The 26514-nt window shown below is 58.5% G+C and overlaps 4 protein-coding genes across 4 annotated transcripts; 3 read left to right on the top strand and 1 right to left on the bottom strand.

Moving 5' to 3' along the window:
• Positions 1–29: 29 nt before the first annotated feature.
• TAS1R1 (taste 1 receptor member 1) lies at positions 30–4771 on the top strand. Its single transcript, XM_055798290.1, has 6 exons — positions 30–169; positions 245–551; positions 876–1652; positions 2046–2258; positions 2638–2758; positions 3799–4771. Exons 1-6 carry the CDS (start codon positions 30–32, stop codon positions 4764–4766), a joined length of 2526 nt encoding a protein of 841 aa, XP_055654265.1. The 3' UTR covers positions 4767–4771.
• A 129-nt stretch (positions 4772–4900) lies between these two features.
• ZBTB48 (zinc finger and BTB domain containing 48) lies at positions 4901–9959 on the top strand. The gene is made up of 10 exons (XM_055798292.1): positions 4901–5332; positions 5438–5679; positions 6462–6573; positions 6955–7047; positions 7406–7492; positions 7895–8049; positions 8609–8745; positions 9144–9308; positions 9437–9525; positions 9608–9959. The coding sequence occupies exons 1-10, from the start codon at positions 4901–4903 to the stop codon at positions 9902–9904; spliced, it is 1809 nt and encodes a 602-aa protein (XP_055654267.1). The 3' UTR covers positions 9905–9959.
• An 833-nt stretch (positions 9960–10792) lies between these two features.
• On the bottom strand, positions 10793–20385 carry KLHL21 (kelch like family member 21). Its single transcript, XM_055798293.1, has 5 exons — positions 20321–20385; positions 18718–19820; positions 16851–17256; positions 13957–14029; positions 10793–13591 (listed from the first exon to the last, which is right to left on the bottom strand). Exons 2-5 carry the CDS (start codon positions 19739–19741, stop codon positions 13298–13300), a joined length of 1797 nt encoding a protein of 598 aa, XP_055654268.1. The 5' UTR covers positions 19742–19820; positions 20321–20385; the 3' UTR covers positions 10793–13297.
• Positions 20386–20443: 58 nt separating this feature from the next.
• PHF13 (PHD finger protein 13) lies at positions 20444–25059 on the top strand. Its single transcript, XM_055799764.1, has 4 exons — positions 20444–20610; positions 21020–21121; positions 21525–22077; positions 22487–25059. The coding sequence occupies exons 1-4, from the start codon at positions 20572–20574 to the stop codon at positions 22711–22713; spliced, it is 921 nt and encodes a 306-aa protein (XP_055655739.1). The 5' UTR covers positions 20444–20571; the 3' UTR covers positions 22714–25059.
• Positions 25060–26514: the final 1455 nt, after the last annotated feature.

The raw sequence follows: 26514 nt of genomic DNA, 5'->3' as shown, positions 1-26514 counted from the left end.
GGCGCCGCCCCGCCGTGCCCCGCCGCGCCATGCTGCCGCTGCCCGCCCTGCTCTGCCTCTGCGCGGCCGCCGCCGCCGCCTCCTCCGCCAGGCGCGGCGACTACCGCCTGGCCGGCCTCTTCCCGGTGCCGCGGGCCGCCGCCCGGCCGCTGGTGCACGGCTGCGACGCGTGAGTGCCCCTCGCCCCGCCTGCCCCCCGACACCCGCCGCTTTCCCCCCTGAAAACCGCTCTCCATCCGCACAGCGCCGCTGCCTTCAGGAGCCACGGCTCCTGCCTGGCCCTGGCCATGCGCTTTGCGGTGGAGGAGATAAACAACTCCAGCGCGCTGCTCCCCAACGTCACCTTGGGCTACGACATCCGCGCCACCTGCTCCGAGGCCGCCAACCTCCGCGCCGTGCTGCACGCCCTCGCCCGCAAGGGTGGGCAGGAGGTGGGGGCGCTCCCCCCCTTCCGCCGCTACGAGCCCGACGTGGTGGCCGTCATCGGGCCCGACAGCACCCGGCTGGCCCTCACCGCAGCGGCCGTCCTTGGCATCTTCCTCGTGCCAGAGGTGAGCGCGGCTCCCCCCGCACCTGTCCCGAGGGGCGATGGCCTGAGGGATGGGGGGCTTGGCGCCGAGGAGCCCAGCCGGGTGAGCTGGAAGCACAGCCCCTCCCCGCAGGCGCTGGCCCAGGTCTCTTCCCGGGCGCTGTCAGCTGGCGGGCAGGAATTGCAGCCGGCTCACCGTCCTTTGAAGGTTTCTCTCACAGCAGCACGTTTGGCTCCAGGTCCGCTGCTCGCCCAGCCCCCTGTGTCTTGCAGAGACGGGCTGCCTGTGCCATCAGCTCTTCAGGGAGCGCAACCCCCTTCCTTTTTCTCCTGGCTCCCTTTGCAGGTTAGCTACAAAGCTTCCTTGGAGACGCTAAGCCTGAAGCAGTTCTACCCCTCGTTCCTGCGCACCATTCCCAGCGACAGGCAGCAAGTGAAGGCCATCTTCCTGCTGCTGCAGCAGTTTGGGTGGACTTGGGTTGCGCTGCTGGGCAGTGACAATGCCTACGGCAGGGACGGCCTGGATGCCCTCTACAAGCTGCTGATCGCAAGCAATGTGTGCGTTGCCTACCGAGGCATTATCCCCACCAACAAGGACGCCAACAGCCCAGAGCTCCACAACCTGGTCAGAATCCTTAGGGACGTCAGGGTCAACGTCACCGTCGTCTTCTCCAACAGAAAAAGCGCCCACCCTTTCTTTGAGGTGGTGGTCCAGAGGAACATCACAGGCATGGTGTGGGTGGGTTCTGAAGACTGGTCGTTAGCCCGAACAATCTGGCAGGTGCCTGGCATCCAGAGTATCGGCTCAGTGATTGGGATGTTGGTTGAGAAGACAGATTCCACGATGCTGAAACGCTTTGAATCTTGGAAGGCGGCAGAGGAAAGTGCTGCAGCTGAATGTGCAGGCAGCACAGAGGCAGGTGAGGGAGTCGGAGGCAGCGCTCAGCTGGACTGCACCCAGAGCTGCACTGCGTGCCACTTGCTCACCGCTGTCCCCAACACATACGATGCTCAAGCCTCCTTCAGCGTGTACTCTGCTGTGTACGCCGTGGCCCACGGCCTCCATGACCTGCTGGGCTGTGCCTCGGGGACATGCAGCAAAGGCACAGTTTATCCCTGGCAGGTAAGAGTGACTTGAGAAAGGTTATTGCTTGTGGAAGAGGATCCATGAGAATCCTTCCTCATAGGGAAGGATTTCCCCCTTGTGCCTAGGCGTTTTCTGTCCCTCCAAAAAGCTGGTGTCCCAGCTGAAGAACCCTGTGGGCTTTAGCTGCCTGTCAGAAAGCAGCCTGGACCTAGACACAGCCCCCTGCGCTAGATCACTTCTGTTTCAGCCCCTCACAGAAACCTGAAGGGGACTTTCTGCAGCGGGGCATACACTAGCTGTTGGGAGACTGGAAAGAGGAGCCAGAGCAGAAAGGGGGCCTTCCAGCACATCTCCCTCCCAAGACAAGGCACTCCTCAGTGAGAATCTTGTCATTGGGAAGGGCTCTTCTTTTACTTTTCTGGTTTACAGCTCCTACAAAAAATCAAGCAAGTAAACTTCACCCTGTACAAGAGCCACATCTCTTTTGACGCCAATGGGGACATTCATAAAGGCTATGACATAGTCATGTGGAACTGGACCGGCCCAAGCTGGGCTTTTGATGTGATAGGAACTTTCCATGTGAACCCCGACAGGCTGAGCATTGACCAGGGCAAAATCCTGTGGCACACAAAAGATGGCCAGGTACTGTTCTGCATCCAGATCTTACTTATTCCTTACTGCTGAGCCAGCTGCACCCCAGCACTGCCAGTTCTGGGGTATTTCCCCACAGCAGGACAAAAAAGGGGGGAGAGGCAGGCAGTATGGGAGGGCAGTCCACGTTCCAAGAATCAGTTTTCATCCTTCCAAAAAACAAACTGTGTGAGAACTGCAAAGGCTCCTACTTTTACCTTTAAACACTCGCTTTCCCACCACCTTTGTAACAACCACAGTGTGGCAAGCTCTCAGCTCCTGCCCAGGCTCTGTCCTGAAAGCTGGCAGCAAGCTGCCTGAATGCTGTCAAGCCTGGGCCTGGTGCTCAGCAAGGTTTCCTGCTGCCTGACCCTTGCTGTGCTCCTGGCAGGCTCCCGCCTCGGTGTGCTCCGAGGCCTGTCAGCCAGGGGAGAAGCGGCTACAGCAGACCCGCCACCGATGCTGCTTCAGCTGCGTGGCCTGTCCATCAGGAACCTTCCTGAACAGATCGGGTCAGTATGCCCCAGGGGGCTGCTACCTCCCTTTCCTTCCTGCTTGGCTCCCCTGCCCGCACCCTGCCTCCTCCTCCTCCTCTCAGCTTCTCGTTTGCATCTTGCCATTCCCCCAGCTTCTTCCCTCCTGCTTCCTCTTCCTCCCTGTGGTCAGTAAAAACCTCTGAGCTGACCTGACCACGATCGGTCTGACTCCTATTTGCTTACCCCTGGGTATGCAAAGCCTGTGCCCTGCGCTTTCCGGGGAGTGCTGCCCACAGTGGGCCCACGCAGTCAAAGAGCCAGCAGAGCCCCTTCTCCCACGGCTGGTGGACAAGGGATGTCCGGCCTGACAGCTGTTTCTTCCACCACATCCTATGGGAGGGAAATTCAAATTCGAGTCGGCGGTTGCATTTGTGCCCCAGATGGCACTCGGGGCTTCTACACCACACGACTGCCAGCAGCTGGTATATGGAAATGTCCCCTGCCCAGGTCAGGTGCAACAATCTCCTGTCTTGGAGTCAGCAGCCGCAACAACAAAGCCCTGGCTGGCAGCCTTGGCTCACTCTTGGGCTGAGAAGGGTGGAAATGGCCAGCTCCAGGTAACAGCGGAGCGGGGAGCCCCCAGTCCCAGCCAGTCAGCATGACTGTTCCATACCTCTGCCTGCAGAAGGCTGCTGCAGACCCCTCCCTGCCTTTGCAGGTTAGTGCTGCATGCACAAGCCCCTTCCCGCCTGCAGCCCACAGGCCCCTGAGCCTCGGCTCACCCAGCTGAGCTCCTGCGGGCCTCGCGCTTCTCAGCCTAAGCAACAGACCTGTGGAAAGTCCACTGCAGGGGATTTGGGGGTGGGGTGTGTGTGTGTCTTTTGGGAAAAGAGCCCTCTCTGCACCTCAAGGCTTAGAAGCACCCAAGGGCAAGGAGCAGCACGTGGGGAGCAGGCAGCTCTTGCAGAGAGCCTGGGGGACTGCGAGGGCAGGGTGCGCCACCGTGGCGGATCTCTTACCGGGCTCCGTGGTGTGTGATGTGCCTCTGTCACTACCTGGGCTCGTATCCTCCGCAGATCTCTATGGCTGCCAGTCCTGTGGGGTAGATGAGTGGGCCCCAGCAAGGAGTGAAGCTTGCTTCAACCGCACCGTGGAGTTTCTGTCCTGGTCCGAGCCCCTCTCCTTGGCATTGCTGACCCCCACCGTCCTCCTCATGCTGCTCATGGCAGGGCTAGCCATCCTCTTTGCCCTGAACGCCTCCACGCCGGTAGTCAAGTCTGCGGGTGGGAAAATGTGCTTCCTCATGCTGGGCTCTTTGGCCAGCACCTGCAGCAGCATCTTCTGCTACTTCGGGGAGCCCACCAGGCACACGTGCCTGCTGCGCCTCCCCCTCTTTGCCATCAGCTTCACTGTCTTCCTCTCCTGCGTGGCGACACGCTCCTTCCAGATCATCTGCATCTTTAAGCTGAACACGCGCTGGCCGGCCCTCTACGAGGCCTGGCTGCGGCGCAGGGGGCCGGTGCTCTTCGTGGCCACCAGCACGGCGGCCCAGGCGGTGCTGTGCCTGGCCTCGGAGGCCGCCAGCCCCTCCGTGCCGTGGCGGGACTACGGCGTGTCGGCCGAGCGAGTGGTGCTGGAGTGCGGCCCGAGCGCCGCGCTGGGCGGGGCCGCCGCCATCGCCTACACCCTGCTGCTCAGCACCTGCTGCTTCGTCCTCAGCTACGCGGGCAAGGACCTGCCCGCCAGCTACAACGAGGCCAAGTGCCTGACCTGCAGCCTGCTGCTGCACCTCGCCTGCACCGCCGCCGTCCTCTGCACGCGGGACGCCTTCCGCGGCCGGGAGGAGGCGGTGGCGCGGGTGCTCGGCTCCCTCTGCACGCTCAGCGCCCTGCTGGGCGGCTACTTCCTCCCCAAGGCCTTCGTCATCCTCCTGCGGCCGCACCTCAACACGCCCGAGCACTTCCAGATGGCGATCCAGCGCTACACGCGGCGCCTGGCCGAGGCGGCGGAACGCGGCGCCACCGACCCGCCGCGGGGCCGCTGAGACGGCAGGCGCGCGCAGCCCCTTCCCTTCCGGCCACGCCCCCTCGCGTCACATCCGGCGCGCCGCGCCCGGCCGTCACATCCGGCGTGCTGCCAAGATGGCGGCGGCGCGCTGGGTCCGGTAGCGGCGCGGCGATGGCGGCGGCGGCGGCACACAGCGTCCGCGTCCTGCGGGAGCTGAACCGGCAGCGCGCGGCGGGGCAGTTCTGTGACGCGACGCTGGGGGTGGGCGGTCGGGAGTTCCGCGCCCACTGGCCGGTGCTGGCCAGCTGCTCCCGCTTCTTCCGCGCCCGCGGCCCCGGCGGCCCGGTGGTGCTGCCCGAGGGCCTCGCCGACACCTTCCAGCTCCTCCTCGATTTCTTCTACACCGGCCGCCTGGCGCTCACCGCCCACAACCGTTCGCGCCTGCTGGCCGCCGCCGAGCAGCTCGGCGTGCCCGACGCCGTGGCGCTCTGCCGCGCCTTCCGCCCCACCGCCGCCCGCCAGCGGCCCCGCCGCGCCGCCCCGAGCCGCCCCGGGCAGGCGGACAGCGCGGCCTCGGCAGCCCCGCAGCCCGGCGGGCAGGCGGTGCGTGAGGGCGACGGGAGCGGTGGGGGGCGGGGGGGGCGGAGAGCGGGAGAGGGCAAGCGCCCGGCGGGGGAGGCGCGGTGACGGCCGCCTGTTCCCTCGCAGGCCACCCCCCCGGCCCCGGAGGAGGCGGCGGCGGGCGACGACGGGCGGGGGGACAGCGACGCCGAGTCCCTTCCCGAGAAAAAAGCCCTGCGGAGCAAAAAGACCCCCCTGCCAGGGAAGGTGCCTGGCAGCACGGGGGCGGCGGGGACGCTGGGGAGCAGAAAAGGTACAGCGGTGCCGGTTGAGTGCCCCACATGTCATAAAACCTTCCTCAGCAAATATTACCTTAAAGTGCACAACAGGTAAACGCTCCGAATTTTCCTTTCCCTCGTGTTCGCGTGTAGGGCCCCACCCCGCGAGGCTCCGCCTCTTCCCACCACTTCTTCCACAGGGGGTGGGCGGTTGGCCTGGCTCGCTGGCCGGTCTTGAGGCCTTGGTGCCCCCTGGGATAGAAAACGAGGTCCCCTCTGTCCCCCAGGGTGGAAAAGGAGGTCCCCTCTGCTTGCCCCACCAGGGTGGGCTTGCTCTGAGCTGGGGCGGGGGTTACATGTCTCTGAAATGCTTCTGCGAGCTGTGCTGACTGCCCGGAGCTTCTGCTCTCGGGCAGTGGAGCAGCCTGACTCAAAGAGAAGGTGTTGAGCACATGCCGGCTGCAGGTGGATGATGGAAAATTCTCCTTCTGGGCTTTCAAAATCAGCAGGGGCTGGGGGGGAGTTTGCCTGGGTTGTGGGGAGCCCCGGCCAGGTGCTGTGAGGAGCTTCGCGGTTGATAGCGGAGAGCAAAGCGGGTGCCTGCAGAGAGGGTGCTTCGCTCGTCTGTGAGGGGCAAACCTCAGCCCTACGAAATCGAGGTTTTGCAGAGCGCAGCAAGCACAAACAGCTCGACTGTGCTCTGATGGGATCAGCAAAGCTGACATAAAAGGCGGCTTCTGGGCACTGAATGTTGGTATGGGGTGGACGGTGTGTGAAAGCTGTCTGGTCCTTCCTCCTCCCTTCCCAGTTCCTTCCCAGTGTCCTCGCTGGGCCCATTCGTGCATCTCTGCTGTTGGACCGGCAGTGACTGATGTTCTCTGTATTCCCCCTAGGAAACACACTGGAGAAAAGCCATTTGAATGTTCCAAATGCGGCAAATGTTATTTTAGAAAAGAGAATCTCCTGGAACACGAAGCCAGAAATTGCATGAACCGATCTGAGCAGGTACACCCGGGAAGCTGCCGCTGGCGGTCTGGAAAGTGGGTGCCGTTTGGCAGGAGCATAATTGGAACCGTTGTCCAGCCACAGTCCACATCACACTGCTGCCAAACAAAAAGCCCTCAGCACCGCTGCATGGCATGTGCGCTGCAGCCAGGACCTCCCCCCACGTCCACTGCCAAAGTGGATGGCGGCAGCTTTTGTCCAATTTACCAGACAACTCTCATTTTGCCTGTTTTCTCAAGCCTAGAAGGCTACTCTCTGTACTGTGAAAGATCCAGGTTTTTGTGGGCACAGGTTAAACATCATAACCAGTGGTTTGTGCTGGGAGCTTTGTGTCGGACTCTTGGTTCTGTGGAAGCTGATGCCTCCCCTGCCTCTTAACAGGTTTTCACATGCTCAGTCTGCCAGGAGGTGTTCAAGAGGCGAATGGAGCTGCGGCTGCACATGGTGTCGCACACGGGGGAGATGCCATACAAGGTCAGCAGTGCCAGCCTTCAGCATCCCTACAAATGGCTGCTGGACACTGGTGTGAAGGAAGAGGGGGCGAGCCTTGCTGTTTTGGGGCAGCCTGGCCCAGCCGATGGGGAACCGAGCGTACCCGCTCCCTTCCCCGGTCTGTGGCTGCCTGCTGAGGGTCGCTCACCATCTCAGAGCAGAATGTGCTTCGGGGAGGCACCAAAGGCAGCCGCATTCTGTGGCCTTACCAGGGATTAGTGATCTCTGTCAGAATGGTACTCCCCTGCCCATTGCACCAGCGCGCTGCTGGACCTCTCCTCGCACCAAAATTGCTGTTTGGGGGGCAGCTGGGAGCTGACTCTCCCCTCTTGTCTTTCAGTGCTCCTCCTGTGCCCAGCAGTTCATGCAGAAGAAGGACCTACAGAGCCACATGATCAAGCTGCATGGCGCACCAAAGCCCCACGCAGTAAGGGGAGCAGGCGGGCAGCGGTGGGCTTTTGGGAGGGAATAGCCCCGTCCTTGGGCCTGGCCTAGAGAATGGCACCCACTGTCCTGCCGGCTCTGTTTGGCGAGGCAGGGAGTTCCAGAGCTGCTGGAAATTTTTTTGGGGATACAGGAGCAGCCCTCATCATTTTTTTGGCTGACAGACCCACACACTGGCCAGCATTTCACCTTTGTCAGGGTGTCTCATCTCACGAGGCATCTTGGAGCTGGGGGTGCTGCTGCAGGTGGCCGTGGGGAGGGCCCCAAAGCGGCAGTGACGGGTGGAGGGACAGGTCTTGGGCAGCGAGCGGCTCTGTTGTGAGTGTACGCTGCAAACCGCGCCCGGGCGAGCTGCCTAACCCTGCGCTCTCCTGTGGCCTTGCAGTGCTCGACCTGCTCCAAGTGCTTTCTGTCTCGGACAGAGCTGCGCCTGCACGAGGCCTTCAAGCACCGGGGAGAGAAGCTGTTTGTCTGCGAGGAGTGTGGGCACAGGGCCTCGAGTCGCAACGGCCTGCAGATGCACATCAAGGCCAAACACAGGTACGACGTGACCGTGTCCTCACCTGCTTCACCCTGGCTCTCCTGGTTGTGCTTCCTCCCCTGAGGGCCCGGCGGGGTGGTGCTGGGGGGAGGAGCTGGCTGGAGGGCAGAAAGCAGCCCCTTCCCAGAGGTGCAGGCCTGAAGCTTCTGCCAGAAACCTGGCGAGGGGCCGGGCGGCATTCTGCTTTTCTCCCTTCCAGATGAAGAGCAGACTGTTGGCGCTTCCTCTGGGGGTGCGACTGTAGTAACCCAGGCGATGTCTGGAGCTCATCAGCTCAGCTAATTCAAGTTACCAAAGCAGCCAGCGCACACCAGCAGCTGCTCTCCATGCTCATCCTTAGCATGCCCATTTCCTGGGCTGGTTATGACAAGGGGCGGGAGGCTTCTGCTTGGGAGCCCATGGCTGCAGAGTAGCGTTTGTGGGCCTCCAAAATGCTGTAGGACGAGATGGGTTGAAGCGGGATTTAATGACAAGAACTTCGGGCAAGGAGCAGCAGCTGACCCGAGGGGCTGCAGCGGGCAAAGGCAGAGCTGATGGCAGCGTTTCCCCTGCTCGCAGGAACGAGCGGCCCTATGTTTGCGAGTTCTGCCACCACGCCTTCACCCAGAAAGCCAACCTCAACATGCACCTGCGCACGCACACCGGCGAGAAGCCCTTCCAGTGCCACCTCTGCGGCAAGACCTTCAGGACGCAAGGTACACCCCAGGCGCGCGGCTGGGGCTTCAGGGATGTCCAGAAAACAGCCCTGCTGCAAACCCCACCTTCTCCTCCTGCCTGCTTCCCCCAGGGAGCAAAGCCACGCTCTTCTGAGTGTGTGCTACCGCTGAGGAAGGCACATTCCCATTACCTCCTTCGCCCCCACGGCACAAAAGAGGAAGAAATTAAAGAATTTCCCCCAGTAACCCTTAGCCTGAAGCAGCAGGCTGCTGCCTGTGCTGCTTCTAAGCCTTCCTAACCTGCCTGGCACAGACCGACTGCGCTGGGCACTTGCGGTCTTTGCCGTGGTGCGGCTCGTACCTGAGCCATGGGCCAGGGGGCACGCGCCACGCCGCTGACCCGCAGCTCTGCCCCTCTCTCTCCCTGCGAATGGCAGCGAGCCTGGACAAGCACAACCGGACCCACACCGGGGAGCGCCCCTTCCGCTGCGAGTTCTGCGATCAGCGCTTCACGGAGAAGGGGCCGCTGCTGAGGCACATCGCCAGCCGGCACCAGGAGGGGAGGCCCCACTTCTGCCAGATCTGCGGGAAAACGTTCAAAGGTAACGGGCCAGGCGTGGAGCTTGCGCGTGGCTCTGGCAAAGCTGCCCGTCTTTCCACGGCGTGGGTTGGTGGCGCTGCGAGCCAGTACGTGGTGCTGCTGCCAACGGGCTCTGGGTTCCCTTCTCAGCTGTCGAACAGCTGCGCGTCCACGTCCGCCGGCACAAGGGCGTGAGGAAGTTCGAGTGCACCGAGTGTGGCTACAAGTTCACCCGGCAGGTGAGGCCGTCCCCGGCTCTGGGGACCCCCACGGAGCGCTGCGCCCGGGAGCCAGCCCTCACCGTGCCTTTCACTTTTGCAGGCTCACTTGAGGCGCCACATGGAGATTCACGACCGGGTGGAGAACTACAACCCCCGGCAGCGCAAGCTGCGGAACCTGATCATCGAGGACGAGAAGGCTGTGGTGGTGGCACTGCAGCCGCCCCCAGAGCTGGAGGTGGGCTCAGCCGAGGTGATAGTGGAGTCCCTGGCCCGTGGCTCCCTGCCCGAGGAGATCCCCATGCAGAGACTCTGCTCAAATGAGAACTTCTCTACGGCAGATGTGATTGAGCAGTCGCTAATTATAACAACAACAATTCCCGAAGACTGTGAAACATAGCGCGACCGCCTGCGCGCGTCCTTCCTCCCAAAACACAATAAAGCGTTAGGCCGGAGCCGCTCTGCCACGCTTGTTCTTTTCATGTTGTGCATCCACTCCTCCCCCTCCTTCCCTGCCAGCTCCTGCCCCAGATGGCAGGGAAATGAAGTTACAACGAAGTTGTAATCGGTTCCCAAGTGAAGCAACAACCACAAAGCTACTCAAATAAACGTACGTGTGCTGTGTGAGGCAGGAGGGGACCGGTGCCTCTCTGTGTAACACTGAATTGCTTTCTAACGAGCTCGAGCTCTTGTTTGCGGCTGGCAGGATGGCTGGCGCATGCCTCCCCTTTCCTCTGGTGCTCCCGCCTCGCCTCTGAGCCAGGAGGCTGGCATTAAAGCTTACCTGGCCCCGAAGAGCATGGCTCTGCCCCTTTCCTTCAACACCTGCCCAAAGGATTGTTCCCTGCGTTAAATTTGTGCCTTAGTTCTGCTCTGTTTTGTCAAACTGCTGCCAACTGCTGTTCCTGGAGCCCATGAAAGGCAGGGCCGGACCTTCACCTTCTCACCATCCAGGTAATTCAGCTGCTGCTTAGCTTGAAACACATTATCTCAAGGAGCCCAACAATGCTCAGCTCTGGTTTTTAGGTGTGAAGATTTCTATTTCTCTGAAGCAGCAGGATCCAGGGTTGCTGTAACACTGAGAACTGTTCTGTGTATTCCCAGAGGGGGGAAGAGCACCGCCTGCAGCCAACTGCCCCAAAATCACAGCCACACTCTCTCCCCTTTCCCTCTGTTACTCGCCGAGATAGCTGAAAGGCTCCACTTCAAATGCACCTCAGGCCTAGAAAGAGAAATGTCACAGTAAGAACTGACTCCAGAAACCTTCCCCCCAAAGAGAAAAGGGAGATTTATGTAACACATTTTATTTAACTTGACTGCTGCAAGTAAATTTAAAAACAAACTCAGAATAAAAATACATTATCTGTAAAATGCCTTTGTTTCAAAGGATGGTATTTAAACTGTACTCAAAGATGCAGACACAATGAATTTTACAAAAAATAAATATAGATTGGTAACTGTTCAGCCAGTTGGGGAATTTGGGGGTGGCAGGTCTAGCAGCGAGCACTACAGTACGAGACAGAGTGTGCGTACTATTTATAGTTCAGCATAAATACTTCAGTCTGCAACACGAGTCCAGCTGCGCAGTGCGCGCCGTCTCCCTCCAGGCACGACATGGCGCCACGGGGATGGGCTGCTCTGGCCTCCTGGCTCGGCGTGGCAGGACACGGCCATTACTCCCAGAAACGAAGGAGCCACCCTGGATTGCGAGGCCCCCGCGCCTCCCCCGCGCCTCCCAGCCCACAGCAGCGCCGGGGAGGGTTTTAAACAGAGAGGCTGCAGCAGCCAGGCAAGGCCCCTCCGCAATCCTCCGCTGGCGCGCAGCGGTTTCAAGGCACTGTCAAAGTTTCAGGCTTGGAGAACAGCCGGGGTTTCGCAAACGGCTTTCCCAAGTTCCACAGCTGAGGAGCGTGGCATAAAACAGCACTCGGGGCACAACAGATGTTCTTAAAGCTGTGAAGAAGCTGATGTTGTGGAGATGGGGCTGCGGCACGAGGCTATCCAAGGGCAAGCCAGAGGGCATGTGATCAAGTCAATGGGCTTTCCATCTCCCAATTAAGCTTAAATGCAATTTTTTTTTTCCTATTGGTTAAGAAGAAAAGACTGAAAAAGCGAACACATCCAGCCAACGTTCGGCCACTGGTACACTTTGCAGTTCTCCCAAAGGTGCGACGCTCGTTTTGAGGCGGGCCCTACCGCGGCTTTGACTGTTTGCTCCTTAAAGAAACGTTTGCCAGTAAACTGCGCGCAGCTTCTCTTCAGCTAAGGTAGATAGAGGAAATACAGCCTGAGCTAGCTAGGTCACTTGGGCAAGTATAAAGGCAAATCTTACACAGGCCAAAAAAAATACCAGCAAACCCCAAAGAAGAAGAAAAAAACCCCTAAAATAACTACCTTTCAATCTGCAACACTCTGCCTACCTGCTACACCTTTACCAAAATGCCTCAGTGGCATTTTCTGATTGCCCAGATCCTGAGAGCTCCCGCAAACTGGAGGCACGACGGGCACGACACCTCTCCAAAGGTCTGGCGGGTTCCTTCACAGGAGGCGATGAATTTGAAAGCGATTCTGCATCACGGTGTCTCAACACTGCCAGCAATGCTGCAAGCTGGCAGAGAATCTCCTGAGGAAGCTGCGCTCACCTTTCCTGGTAAGGTGTTAGGTTTGTTTTTTTTTTTTCCCCTAAACTAAAAAACTTAGCTCCTTCAAAATGGTGAAGAAACAAAAATCATCCCTTGCTGCACAGGGCCAACCTGCCCAACCCCACACGCTGGCTGAGGGCTCGGCCTAGCAGAACTGCCAGCAAACAGCCCTCGCCACAAGAAGGGGCTTTTTCTGCCTAGTTCAGCTCCATATCAAGGCACCGGGTCCCACCTGGAAGGGAGAAGGGCTCCTCCCCGACGGGGCAGCTGCTCCTGGGGCCAACCAAGGGGGGTACTTGCTTCTCGCCTTAAAGGGGGGCACAGCTGGGGTGATCGGAAACAATCTAGTTGGGAGAACACGATTAAAAGATAAATAAGGGTGTTTCTTCTGAGAAGGAAAAGTGCTCTGTTAGGAAGGGTTGGAAAACAAATACCTGCAGAAATTTAAATGCCACAACTTAAAAAACCTCACCAAAACACAGGGAGAACTAAGGATCAGAGAGAGGGGAAGGTGAAGCTGCATCACCTGACCTCAGCGAGGTCCCTGCTACAGGATGCCTGCTCTTCCTGAAGGCATGAAGGGGAACTGAGGACCACAGCAACAGGCAGGAAAGGCCCCTAACGGACCTCCAGCTTCTCATGGCAAGGCCTTTCCCCGCTCTAACCACGCAGAGGAAGGCATGCACGGGAAGTCTGTCTTCCTCCGAGGCACAGGACAGACGGGTTCCAGACCACCGTCCTAACAGACAGGCCCCTCCCAAGAAAAGAAACCGAAGAAAGGAGTTTGGTGGCAAAGAAAGCGTTACGGGGTGAAGGAACTCCCAGCGAAAGGTGTCTGACCAAAAGCCATAAGCTGCGACGCTGCGGCGACATTCAACGTGCTCGCTTTCCTCAGAGTTCACCTCTTGGGTCTCTGCGGGCAGCGCGGTGCCTCCTCCTGCCCCAGGGAAGGGCCGAGGGAAGCTGCAGCGGAGGCCTGGCTGGCTGCCGGCTGCGGTTCCACAACAGCACGTCAAGCATTCAGTTTTCACTCCCTCTACGATCAGTACTTTTTTGTTTCCAGGCACTGCTTTGCCTCTGCCTTCTCTCAAAGCAACACAGGTTCTGGATAGCGAACTCGCCTCAAGCCAGGGGGACAGCGCCTTCCCCCACTAACGAAGCTCGTTAAGGTTCTGGTTGTGAAGGTTTTCACGCTGCCTGTTCAAGTTGATGGTGTTGTCCAGCATGATGCCGTCATCCTCCTGTGTGGTTTCTGGCATGAACTGCCGGAATATGCTGACGCTGCCGTGCCAGAAGATGGGCTCGGGGAGTCGGCCCACCACGCTCCACGTTCGTGTCTCGGGGTCGTAGGCTTCCAGGACGTCTGAGAGTTCGAACGTGTTATCGTAGCCGCCAGAGACATAGAGCTTCCCGCCGAGCACAGCCACGCTCCCCCCAACATGCACCTACAACATAAAAATAAACATAAACAATCAGAAAGGAGGGTTTTGCCCAAGCAGGCAGACAATGAAATGTTGGGTACTGTCCCACAACTGCTCACTGGGACCGGGCTCAGCACCCACCAGCTGCTGGCTCTGAACCAAACCACGGGGGGAACAGAGCTTTCCAGTGGCACCCAGCTCCTGCACGCTGGGCTGAACACCCGGCCACACAACTACAGGCCAGGATTTTTTCTTCCAGGTGACTCCGATACGCTGAAATGCGTTTCACATGCAAGGGGTTACAACTGAAAGAGCACCTGGTTTTCCAAAGGGAATTTAAGCCAATTTTTAACACTGATGGGCATCCCATAGGCCGGTAAGCGTCCTACCTGAAGCATGGCTGGGATTTTATCCCATTCATTCTTTGCTGGATTGTAAACATCCACTTCAGCAGAGTCATCTCTGTGGGAGATAACACAAAATTACTCTTCTGAGTTCTACAAACCTCCCGTCTTGTGAAGCCCCCAGTTCAACAGCCTGAAATGCCACCGCAAGCACTTCTGCTCCAATCCCATGACTTGTATCGGAGACCGAAGGGTTCCTGTACAAATGCAGAGGTCTCGACGCAGACCCCAGCCTTCTCCTGCGCCGGCCGTGATGCTCAGCCCCAGGAAACGCCTGGAGCTCTCTGGTGTGCCCCTGCCCACGAGGCAGGCTGGCACAGGCCTTGTGCATGTACCACATATTAGCGCAGGAGCACAGCCCATTCTCAGAGCCAGTGACCTACACCCAAAGAGCACGAGTGCCCCTCCGGAGCTTCTCTACAGGCAAAGCAATGTGCTCTATACTGTCTGGTGTATGCTGAGTTTTAGGACACTGCCTAGGAGGGAAGGCAGCAGACAAAATGACCAGAAACAGAGCAAACTGACAGCACATGCCATTTCCCACCCAGACCAATACAGCTTTAGTGCCAAGTGCTTCAGGGTCTAGAAGAAAATTTACTGCTGTGCTGGAGAGGCTTAAACCTCTGTGTACTTCAAAGTAATGGCATCCCTACTGTTGGAGTTTTTTGCCAACGCCAAATTTAGATGGGCCAGAGGACTGGACCGTGAGGGAAGAGCTGGTGGTGGCAGCGTAATCCCCCAAGGCTTCTCTCAGCCGTTCCACCCGCGACATGGGAGGGCGACAGCAACAGGTGAGGAAGTTTGTGCTGCAGAAACGCATGCTGCTGACACAGGAATGTGAAGAGGACAAGGTCAGGGCAGCCGGAGAAGTGCCATCACTTACTGCAAGACAGTCCTGCTATAGACAGATTCAAAAGGCTGCAAGGAATATTTCATTGTCTCTGTATCTATCGTGACATGGTGCGTTGACATGTGCTGGTCACTAGGTACTGCTATCGACTGCTCATGTGAATCTGAGCAGGGGAGGGAGTGAAAATAAGTAAGAAGTCTGACCTGCAACAGGAGTGCCTGTTCAGCAAACTATTACATCAGCAATCGGTCTGCTAAGCCTGTGGCGCAGCCAACTGCGTGCCACGGGGCTTTCTGGGTACGTTCCACACAAGCGTATCTAAGGTACCCGAAAGACACACGCCTGAAAACCAGTTTCTTTAGTTTGAGTTACTTCTGCGATGTGCCTGGAACCAAGCTGATACTCATCTGAACGAAACATCTTTAACACGAGCACATGTATGTGAGCGCTCCAAGCCCCACCGAGTGGCACCAAGACCAACCCTTCTTCCTCCGAACTGCTCAGAACCAAGAGCTGGCACCTGCCTTGGGACACAGCGCTGCTGCCGAGCCCTTTGTACCTGAACAAACCGCTGCTGCTCACATCACTGCCCGTAACTAACAGCAGCAGGCGAGTCAAATGCTTCCAAGTCTGAAGCTGAAAACCCTGAAGAAATGGAAGGGAAACAAGGTGACAGGCCAGAAGCTCCGCTCCCATCTCAGGGCTAGCTCCAAGAAGGATGCAGCGGAAGACCTAAGCCCCCCTGCTGTGCTGTATTTATACTTATAAAACTAGTCCCATTAGAGGGGATCTTCAGTCAGAAGCTTTAGCCTGAGCTATTAAAAGTAACCAAAAAATGAGTTTGTGACTTTTACTGGTAACCTATTCCTCTGTCCTCCAAGGATTACCTTATAGCTGTACAGAACAGCATGTGAAATGAGGGGAGAAAAATTTGGTCCCGATAATCTCCTTGTTAACTCCTGCATAAGTGATCAGAAATGCTAAAGTGTCAATCATCAGTCTTTTAAAATGGAAAAAGGAAAACCTATAGAATCAGCTTGTGACAAATAGCCAAAGAGCTAGAAGACCCCTGCCAGTATTTACTGAAAACCAGGTGACTCCAAGGGCTATCTGCAAACAACTGCCAGGAACCAAGACACTTGGCTGAACCCAAATCAATCAAAGAAAATGCCTTGGGTAGAAGTTGCTGCTTTATGCAAAGCCAAGAGGAGACGAAAAGAAGAAAAGGGTCTGGAGGCCATCACAGAAGTCTGTTTGCTCAGAGTCAACGTGACAAGATGAGATGCTTCAGTGCTAGCATGCCTTTCAGTTTATTTTTAATTAAGTGGATAACTGAAGTATTTGCGCCACCAGGATAGCTCTAGATGGGTAATTAAGTCCCTAATTGGAAAGGCGCTTAAAAATAGTGACCAATCATTTCATCTTCACTCCTCTTATCTCTGCTGAGACGGAAGATGTCCTCGCCTGCGCTACAGTTTAACGTTTTCTTGGAGCTTACTCATTTATTTATAGTAACAAGGGGTGGGGGTTGAACCAGAAGCCAAGAAAACCGAGAAGTCTATTTCCAAGCAGGGCTGCTGACTTCAGCCGGATCTATACCTGGCTGTTCCCCAGCCCATGGGTTTAGATTCAGACATTTTTACACAGTTTTAAGCGTGGCTCTTTGAGGTCTAGCTACAACAGAAGCAAAAGACGGAGGGGTGGCAGTTTACAGACGCACCTGCGCCAGAGGAAGCACTGCCATGCTCTCCCAATGCAGTGCTCTCCTATGACCACCCACCAAATCCACATGCCTTCCCGGGGAATCACAGAATAGTTGGGATTGGAAGGGGCCTCTGGAGATCATCCAGTCCACCACCCTCCTAAAGCAGGCTCTCCTAGAGCAGGCTGCACAGTCACATCCAGGTGGATTTTGAATGTCTCTAGAGAAGGAGAATCCACAACCTCTCTAGGCAAAAGAGGAAAAAAGGAAGCCCCGGGGTTGCCTCATGAGGACACAGGGAGGGAGGTTATCGCTCCCGCTACTCACCTTATGAAGTACATGAGGCCGTTGAGAGTGACTGTCTTTGGGGCAAAGGACCAGGGAGGCAGGTGGCCGCAGTTCACGAGGGACCACAGGTCACTGTCAGGGTCGTAGCACTGCATAACCATGGACTCCTTGCCAGCCAGGGAGCCTATAGCAAACAGCTTGCCGCGGCATGAGGTGGTGGAGCAGTTGTCCATGGGGTACAGCATGGGCTGCAGAGCCTCCCAGCTGTCCACCGAGTGGTCGTAGCGCTCCGTGCTGTCGGAGGCGATCACATACAGCAGCCCGTCCAGGACCGTGGAGCTGTGGTATTCTCTGGCTTTCAGCATGGGAGACACCTCCGTCCACTCGTTGACGCTGGAATTGTACCTCCAGACGCAGTCGTACAGCCTGGAGCCGTCCGATCCGCCTGCAGCACAGCACGCCACGTTTCAAAGTGTGATTTCACAAAGGGAAGTACTAGGGGGTGATGGAAGAGGGGTTGGCTCGGGACTGGCATCTTTGCTCTGTCTTCCAGCTACGCCTTCTTAATACCCACCCCCACTCATCTGCTTCCTGGGGCCACAGATTATGAAAATATGTTGGTACTGGAGGACACTGGCATGCACCACCAGGATTTTAACGGAAGCTTTGCACCATTTCTTTCCCAGCCAGCCAGGAAGGACTTTTCCCATGTCGTTCCTAGTCGGTACTCAGACACAACTCAAAACACATCTCCCAGGGCTGACTACCTCCATCCTTCTAAGTAACAATTTTCTCTCCCATTTTGCAACCCCTGCTGCACTACTATCCAGAGGCTGCTGCAATGCTGTGGACACTAATGCTCACCAGTGCCTGGCTGCCCAGGCAGCATTACGGCTGGCAGCACGGAAGCCTTCCAACCCTCCCCACTGCCAGCGCTACACCAACACTAAGCAGAGCGACCAAAGATCCCCACCAGCAGCAGCCTCACCGGAGCGACCAAAGATCCCCACCAGCAGCAGCCTCACCGAAGCACAGGGCTCCCAGCAGCATCAGCACCCCCAGACCTGCCTGGGATTGTTCTGGGAAACTCCCAAGGGACATAAGGGACATCAAACGAGCTGTGTGGTAGCCCATCATTTTTACAGCTCTGCCCTTAAGGCAAATCCTTGTTTTCTGCTCATGACTAGGGAATAAACAGTTTTCTGTTCACCTGCATTTGACCTGCCCTTCAAATCTTTGTCAGTGCGTCCTGCACACCCAGAGCAAGCTGTTCTGCGGCGCCTGGTTTCCCAGGCCTTGGTTTGTTAAGGCTGCCGCAAGGCTGCTGCTCCAGCTATGGGGATGTAGTTCAAAGGAGGCATCTACACGTGGATTAACAGCCAAAATTACACATCCGTGTCACCTTGAGAGAAGTAATTATAGCCCCAGCGGACTGCGAGGAGGCAGGATTTGTGCTGGGGAAGGTACTGTGACTCATAGGCAGTGACTGGCTGAGGAACCCGGGGCTTTCTGACACGCCTCTTGCCTCAAGCACGCGCTGGATTTGTGATTCATGGGGCTCTGTACCCAAACAGCTTCTTCGCAGACAGAAATTCAAAACCCTCTCAAGTCATTCCTGTCCCCCAGAGTGAGCAATTAGAAAGATCCACTGGTGCAAGAGCTGTGACTTCTGCCCCTGTGCTCAGAAGCATTACTTGCGACAAAATACCTCCCAGATTGAGATCAGCTGCTAAATCCAGCACTGACTCCAGGAGTCCCTACGCCCATCTTCAGGCTGCAGTTGTACTGAGCCTGAGCAGAGTTTCACACGCCCTGCTACCCCAAGAAAAGCCAAGCCTTGCTGCTAGAACCATGTGTTTTCAACGGAAATCTTAACACCAGTTCTTCTGCGCCCCACACGCCTTACCAGTGACATAGATGTCATTGCCCAGCGCAGCGACGCTGTAGCCCCCACCCAGGTGCTCAGGGAACTCTGCCAGGTAGCGCCAGTGGCCAGTACGTGGGTTGTAGCAGTCAACGGTGACGAGCTCGTCGCAGTCACGGTCACAGCCACCGACGAGGACGAGGATCTCGGCGAGGCCGGTGGAGGGCCGAGGGCGCATGCGGGCGCAGGGCCCCCGGTCGTGGCGGTCAAGGCGAGCAGCCTGGAAGTCGCGGGCCTCACGCAGGAGGCGCAGGCAGGGCGGGCAGCGGGCCACCAGTGGCTCGCCCTCCACGTGGGCCAGCAGGTAGAAGCGGCGCACAAAGGGCAGGCGGACATGGGCCAGGAGCTGGGGCAGCAGCGGGGCACGGGTGGCGGGGTCGGCACGCACCCAGCGCAGTGCCAGCTGGAAGGCAGCCTCCTCCTTAGGCACACAGAGCCCATCGTCCCGCAGGTAGGAGAGGAGGCGTGGAAGCGGCAGCCGTTCCAGCTGAGCGCCCAACTCGCCCACATGGCGCAGGACAAAGCGGTGGGCAGCAGCCGCCAGTGCCGGGCAGGCGAAGGCCTCGGCAAAGTCCTGCATCTCCAGGGCATTGGCGGGCTCCAGCTGGCGTGCCAGCCAGGCGCCACAGGCCTCCTTGACTGCAGGGAACTGCAGCAGGTCAGCAGCGCGCAGGAGGCGCTCGGCAATGTCGGGGCCCAGCCCTCCCACCCGGCCGGTGTAGGCGAAGTCGAGGAGGCGCGCCAGGCACTCGGGCTCCACACCGTGCAGCCGCACCCGCTCAGCCCGTGCCTCCCGCAGCGCCCCGCCAAACATGGCACGGAAATAGCCGGAGGCGGCAGCCAGGACGGCACGGTGTGCCCCAAACTCCCGGCCGCCCGCTACCACCGTCACATCCAGAAGGCTCCGCTCGGCTCGCAGCGCGCTCAGCCCCCGCAGCAGGGACACCGCGTGCGCTGGCTCCCCGGTGGCCGCCGCCGTCGCGCCGCTGCCCGTGCTCGCCGCCATGCCGTGCCTGTGGGAGCACACGCCGTGTCACGCCCTGCGCGGAGCCCCTCAGGGGTCACCCCAGGAGCAGCTTACAGGACTAAGGAAAGAAAGAAAAAAAGAGGACAGGCTGGGTTAGCACAGGGAGAAACGTTCCCAGCCCGGGAAGCGGGACAGAAGTACGCAGCCCTGGAAAACACCCCCTGCCCCGCGGAGCAGCCCAAGGCGCGGGCCCCGCCGAGGCGGGCGGCGTTTGTACGCGGCCCGTGCGGCAACTCCGCCGGGTTGCGGCCCCCGGGAGCCGCCCGCAGCTCCGCGGGCCGGCAGCGCTGCGGGCCCAGGCGGCCCGGTCCCCCGGCGCGGTGCCCGGGCGGGAGCAGCACCCCCGCCGCCTCCCGGCGCGCCCACCGGGGGCCTTTCCTCAGACGCCAGGCCCTGGCCCTGCGGGCTGGCCCTCACCGCGGGCGGAGGCCCGGGCTCACGCCTCCGGCGGAGAGGCCGCTCCCCCCCCCAACGCCTTAGCGGCGGTTCCGCGGCGGGCTCCCGCCCGCCAGTGCCCCCCTGGCCGCCGGTGCCCCCCCACATCGCCACCGGGCTCACCGCCGGGCTCCACGTTCCGCTCCGCTCGGCTCCGCTCCGCTCAGCGCCGCCCTCGCCCCGCCCCCGCCCCGCCCCCGCTCCCGGCGGCCCCCGCGGCCGCACTGCGCACGCCCGGACTACGGCTCCCGGCGGCCCCCGCGCGGGCGGCCGCCCCTTCGCCGCCTCCCGCCGGTACCGAGCGGTTCGCGGGTGTCGGCGCTGCCCGGTTACCGCCGCCGCCCCGGCCCCGCCTCCGCCTCCCGCGCCGGGACATGGACTCCGACTCCTGCGCCTCCCCGTTCGCCCCGGAGGTGAGCCGGGCCCCGTGGGCTCGGGAGGGGGGGGGGGGGGGGCGTCTCCCGCCGCCCGGCCCGACCCGGCCCGTTCCGACCCGGCCCGGCTCGGTCGCCGGTACCCACTCCCCGCCGCCGCCCCGGCGCGGGGCCGGGGCCATCTTGTGCCGCCCGAACGCGGAGCGGCGGGGTGAGGAATGGCGGCGGCACGCCCCGCCGTGCCCTGCTGTGGGGGCTGGCCCGCCGGAGGGCCCGGTACCGAGAGCGGCGGGGGGGGGGGGCGCGGGGGGGGCGCGGGGGGGGGGCTGCCCGGCGGCTGGTGGCGGTTGGGGGTGGGGCGGCGGCGGGCGGGGCCGGGCTGCGGGGAGCGGCGGCGGCGGCGCCTCCCCCCGGCCGTGCCCGGCCCCGCTGACCCCCCTTCCCGCAGGATTTCTCCCCCGCCTCCCGGCGGCACCGCACCGTGGAGGACTTCAACAAGTTCTGCACCTTCGTCTTGGCCTACGCCGGCTACATCCCGTACCCGCAGGAGGTGAGAAGCGCCGGGACCGGCCCCCCCCCCCACCTCGGGCATCCCCCGTGTCGTCCCCCCCCTTCCCCCCCCCGCGGCAGGGTCTGCTGCGCTTTTCCCGAATATCGGCTGCCGTCCCCGGGACAAAAGGGGGACCCGCAGCAGGTGGGAGGGCTGGAGGCACCGGGAGGGGGACGCTCTTTGGGCGGGGTGAGAAGAGTGGAGCCCGGGGTCGCCGTTCCCTGCCCAGGATCCCTGCGGGAGGGTGCGAGGGAGATCCCTGCGGCAGCACAGGGAGAGCAGGAGCCTGGGTGAGATGGGCCACGCCAGGCAGTGCTGCGGGGGAGAGGGCACAGTGCCTCAGTGCCACACACGAGCCGGCTCCAATTAAAGGCTTTTATCTGCTTTTCTCGATGTTTTCCAGGAAACGCCACTAAGGAACAGCCCCAGCCCTCCCAACAGCACTGGGGGCACGATTGACAGCGATAGCTGGGAGCCCCGCTTCAATGACATCCCCTCTTCCGTTGCCCTGCCCACCAAGAACAGAAAGAACTTTAGTCAGCTTAAGCGAGCAAAACCATACGGTTCCCTGTTCCAGCGGGCAAAACCCAGCAACTTCCTGCCGGAGCGAAAGCAAATTGATAAGATCAGGAAGAAGAAGAAGCTGAAGAGGAGGGAAACAGAAGTGTCTGCAGAGGAGGACTATGAGGAGAAGCTGCTGGACCTGGAGACAGAGGACTCTTACGTAGAGACGCCGATGAGCCCCTCGTCTGAGGGTGACCCTCAGTCTGCAACCGAGCACTGCTCGGTATGGGACTCTGACACGCCATCCAGCGTCTCCTACCCTGCCGTGACGGCTGAGCAGACGGTGGAGATCCAGAGTGTCGGCAAACGAACGGTCATTCGACAGGGGAAGCAGGTGGTCTTTCGGGATGAGGATGGCACTGGTGATGATGAGGACATCATGGTGGATTCGGGTAGGTGGCCTGGCTGGCTGAAAGGGATTAGGCAGGTGGAAGTGGTGCTGCTCTTGCCGAGCTCTTTGCAGTTTACTTGCAGTGGGAGGAGAACGCCAAGGTGTGCTGCCTGGCAGGATTCAGTAGTAGTTGGGGTTTTTGGGGGAATGGGGGGGTGGTTGGCTGCTTTCACAGTAAAACTGAGTGAGAAGCTGTGACTTTATAAAAGCAGGCAGTTCTCCTCTCATGGATTACGGCCTCTTTTGTACTGCTGAGAGTCTCTGCCTGCACAAGAGAGACCTGGAAAAAATCAGCAAAGTGCTTGTCTTTGAAACCCAGGTTTCAATCTAGTGGGAAAGGAGAGCAAAATTCCCAGCGCAGGCGGGAGGTGTTGGCAGTTAAAACCATTACTTGCCATTTCTTTTTGCAGATGATGACTCGTGGGACCTAGTCACTTGCTTCTGCATGAAGCCTTTCGCCGGGCGGCCGATGATCGAGTGTAACGAGTGCCATACCTGGATCCACCTCTCCTGCGCCAAAATCCGCAAGTCGAATGTCCCAGAGGTCTACATATGCCAGAAGTGCCGGGACTCCAAGTTTGACATTCGCCGTTCGAACCGTTCCCGGACGGGCTCGCGCAGGCGCTTTCTGGACTAGGGGAGGGAGGGGTGTGCTGGTGCGCTGCGCAGGCGGGCGGGCGAGTTGTGGACACCGGCCGGGAGGCTGGGGAGAGCTCCCCCGAACTGCTGCTGCTCAGGCTGACGGGCCACCCCGCCGGCCTGTGGTAACAGGGACGAAGAATCACCAAGTCACGGGCGGCTGGGGCTGGAAGAGGCTGACCGGTCAGAACTGCTGCTAGATACTGATTAGTTCAAGGGACAGACTAAGCTGTCTGGGTTCGGTGGGGTTTTGTCCGGTTACGACTATGAATTGGGTGATGTCTGGGGAATGTATAATACCTTTGCCACGTATGTTTTCTCATCCCATCGGGAAACCGCAAACCTTCTCTGTCCTAGGAAGCTCCTCCTCCTCCAAAGATGGGGGAGGAGGAGGAGGGAATCTGTGTGAAGAGTCTGAAAAGTAAATGGCCATGTGTTTTAATTTTAATGTAATATTATACCTGCCCATTTGTCCGTATGTATCAATCTTAGAGATTCTGAGGCTCCACAGGAGTGAGCGCCAATGCGTACTGACCTCTGTGTGATCTGCCCCCTCTTCAGCGGGCTCAGGCTGTAGGGGAATTCTGTGATTTGGCATCGCTCAAGTGCAAATGGGGCATCTTCCTGCACTGAGGGACCGGCGCGTTTGAAGGACAAGAGCAGCCCTTCTTCTGGATGGGCAGCACTAGGGATTAAGCATCACTAGATTTCTTCCTAGAAGGTCTCTCCTTACGGTGACTTTTCATGACTTTGTTTTGCATGATTGGCTCAGATGTGTGTATGGAGGAATACCGTTTGCTCCATTTCCTGGCCCTTCGTTAAACTTTAAGGTCCTGTTTTAAGAAGACGATGACTCTCCCTTTTCTCAGTCCAGAATTCCAACGTGGACTGTAAAAGGGGCCATAGTAAACTTAGAACCTGGCAGGTCTGGTTTGGGATTTGATCATTTCCATCCAAGTACGACAGCTGAGCTGACTTTTGGTTTTGCTGTCTGTTTTATGAGACTGGATTTGTAATCAAAAAAAATGGAATCTGTAACCTATTGGTTGCAAATTACACAGACAAAAGCAAATGCTACGCAGCCAGCAAGGTGAAGTGCAATGAAGATCCATCCAGTGCGGGGGAGGACAGGAGAGCGCCCAGGCCCCGCCAACACTGCAGTCCCTCGACAGGACTTCCTGGGGCCCCAGCCCAAGGGAAATCCATTCAGGAACGTGACAGGGAGTTGAGGCTCGTGCGCGAGGCCACCAAGATGGCAGTGTTGTTCCTCGACGACTAAACAGAGTGAGCCGTACATATCGCACAAATTCAGTTGACATTTCGAGGTATTTCTCTGAAGTTCTGCCCGCTGAACAATACGCGCCCTGTCTGGTGAGACCATGAGGCAAGGGGAATCGCTGGCGAGTACCACAGCCAAAGCAAGACGAGCCGTACTGGTAGGAGTGTCCATGTTGGTCCTGCAGATGCACCGCATTAGGCCACTGCCTTATCCAAGCGCTGGTTCGTCAGGAGATGCATCCTGGTGATGACGGACATCTTGCCAGCACACAGAGTCAGGTACCCTCCTTCAGGTGTTTGACACGGCGCTGCCAAAGCCTCAGGCAGACGGCCCAGCACTGCGGTGCCCTGCGGCTCCCTGGCGTGGAACACAGGGGCAGGAAACATCTGCCGGCCCAGGTCGGGATGGCAGAGCTGCACGATGTGCAACTGTGCCTCTGCCCTGCTTCTTCACAAAAATCCAGTTCCACCAACCTGCAGCAACCGACTCTGGGTTCTGAAAACCGGCTCCAGCGTCTGTAAAATCTTAAGACCATGACTGTGGTACGCTGCCCTCTGGAAGCTACACGGAACCACTAAGGAGTTTGCCAAAGACTTGCCCCTGACGGCTGCCTGACTGTTCTTTGCAGCCAGAAAAATAACCAAAGTTCTTAAATGCTGCCATTTCACTCTGCAAACAGAAAGGCTTTGGAAGATCCCAGTCACAAGCTGTGTAAGGGTTGGACCTGCTCTGAAAATTGGCATCTCTTGTGTTTACAGCGTGTCTGCAATTCAGCTGGACCTCCGTGGAACGTGTTCCTGAAGCTTTTATGGGAGAAATGGCGAACTGCCAAGCAAACTGGCTCTTTTTCACAGAGGTTCAATACTAATCCACGTGACTGACTCTTGTTCTGTTACCTTTTCAGATTTATCCCAATAGGTGGTGTCTGAGAAGTCCAGCACATTACAGTATCAGCAGAGAGAAAAAAAAAGTAACACCTCCATTCTTTTAGTTCATCACTTTCAGCCATGTATAATTATAGTTTAATTCAGAACTTTATTTTTTCATTAAAGCTGTTTTAATGAACCATGTTTTTTTCTTAAATGTGAAGCAAGTGAACAATGATTTTGTCTTATTCCAAACTCGGGAGTCTGCTGTTCTGATTTACTGGTGTGTAAAGCAGTTGTGCCAGGTGGCAGCAAGTCGTGGTGCTTCAAGCGCTCTTCCCTGAACGGTATGCAAAGTCAGGTATGGGTAGGAAGCGCCACAAATGTCTCTTTTGTGTGCCGACAGGTATCCCCACCTCTCTTTGTAGCAGTTGTTCCTTCCCCAGCCTCTGCTGTGAGTAAATTGTGGTGGAGCCCTGTCGCTGGTGTAGGGACAAGCGTGGGGCAGGGGGAGCAGTGGGATGCAGGCGATGCCTGCTGCTGCGGAGCCCAGCGCGGCCAAAGGCAGCGGGATGCTGTGCTGGGCTTGCTGACAGGGACCTGCCAAGGGCGGTGCAAAGGCTGGTGTGAACCTGGGGGGAGAGGGTTTGTGTCAGGCTGCCTACGGTGGTGGTGGCACATGGTCCTGTTCGTGGAGAGTGCCTGAGAGCAGGCCTGGCGTGCAGCAGCTGGGCGTGAGGCAACTCATGGCAGGCGAGACTGCTGGCCAAGGTGAGCGTGTGCCTGTCCCCGCTGCCTGAGCGCCTGGTCCCTGCAGGGCTGGGCACCGCAGCCTCAGCTAATGGGGCCATGCTGCATCTGCCTCGCAAAGGCTGGTCTGCTCAGCCAGACCCAACCCAAAGCCCCTGCAAGCCCTCCGGGGGCCGTGCCAAAGGAGACCTCCTTCCCTCCCACCGCTGCCCCACTGCAGGGCAGCGCCAAAGGGTGCTGGTGCCTCGCTGCCACCCCTCAGCTCCTGTATGTGCCACGGCCCCGAGGGCACTGCTGCTCAGTCAGCTGCCTTCAAAGCTGCGGCCTTCACACCCTGGCAAACTTAAAAGATGGCTCGACTCTTTGGAAATGGCACTGGGATCATATTAGAAGCCAAGATCTGGTTCCTTATAGCTTCTCTTTTAATTCTTATTTGTAATTCTGCATTATATAGTGATAGAAGTCCCAAAGGAGTTGTAGCTCTAAGATGGCAGCTTCTCATAGAGCAGAAATGGTGTTGAAAGCAGCAGTGGGGCTCTTATTTACAGTCTCTAGAACTTTGCGCTGACAGAAAATAAATAAGAGAGGAGGAGGTGGCCTGGAGTCAGTATTGAGCAGGAGAGGCTGACACAGTACCTCGCTTCAAGGGAGGAGAGGGAAAGGACAGGCAGTGGACTCCATCCTCCAGACACAGTTCAGCAGCGCTTGACAGTTACAAACACTGCAAGAAAGCAAAACCACAGCTCACGCTTTCACTACTGCAAAGAAGAACCTGCTGCAGCAGCCTCATGGATGGGGAAAGGGCACTGGCACTACTTGAAAGGAGGGGAAAAGAGCAAGTGAATCCTTGCCGGGCTGATCTGGCAGGAAACCCCAGGCTATATACTGTTAATGATGTTTAGCT

Source organism: Falco peregrinus, chromosome 3 (assembly GCF_023634155.1).
Source record: "Falco peregrinus isolate bFalPer1 chromosome 3, bFalPer1.pri, whole genome shotgun sequence".
NCBI classification, from domain to species: Eukaryota; Metazoa; Chordata; class Aves; order Falconiformes; family Falconidae; genus Falco; species Falco peregrinus.
This window is presented reverse-complemented; position numbering and strand designations above follow the sequence as displayed.

Coding starts and splice junctions, on each gene's coding strand:
- TAS1R1 (XM_055798290.1), top strand. CDS start 30: ATGCTGCCGCTGCCCGCCCTGCTCTGCCTCTGCGCGGCCGCCGCCGCC. Junction 1,653..2,045: donor GCACAGTTTATCCCTGGCAG/GTAAGAGTGACT, acceptor TCTGGTTTACAG/CTCCTACAAAAAATCAAGCA. Junction 2,759..3,798: donor AACCTTCCTGAACAGATCGG/GTCAGTATGCCC, acceptor TATCCTCCGCAG/ATCTCTATGGCTGCCAGTCC.
- ZBTB48 (XM_055798292.1), top strand. CDS start 4,901: ATGGCGGCGGCGGCGGCACACAGCGTCCGCGTCCTGCGGGAGCTGAAC. Junction 5,333..5,437: donor CGCAGCCCGGCGGGCAGGCG/GTGCGTGAGGGC, acceptor GTTCCCTCGCAG/GCCACCCCCCCGGCCCCGGA. Junction 8,746..9,143: donor CAAGACCTTCAGGACGCAAG/GTACACCCCAGG, acceptor TGCGAATGGCAG/CGAGCCTGGACAAGCACAAC.
- KLHL21 (XM_055798293.1), bottom strand. CDS start 19,741: ATGGCGGCGAGCACGGGCAGCGGCGCGACGGCGGCGGCCACCGGGGAG. Junction 14,030..16,850: donor GGCCTCATGTACTTCATAAG/GTGAGTAGCGGG, acceptor TATCTCCCACAG/AGATGACTCTGCTGAAGTGG. Junction 13,592..13,956: donor AAATCCCAGCCATGCTTCAG/GTAGGACGCTTA, acceptor TTTATGTTGTAG/GTGCATGTTGGGGGGAGCGT.
- PHF13 (XM_055799764.1), top strand. CDS start 20,572: ATGGACTCCGACTCCTGCGCCTCCCCGTTCGCCCCGGAG. Junction 20,611..21,019: donor CCTCCCCGTTCGCCCCGGAG/GTGAGCCGGGCC, acceptor CCCTTCCCGCAG/GATTTCTCCCCCGCCTCCCG. Junction 21,122..21,524: donor ACATCCCGTACCCGCAGGAG/GTGAGAAGCGCC, acceptor GATGTTTTCCAG/GAAACGCCACTAAGGAACAG.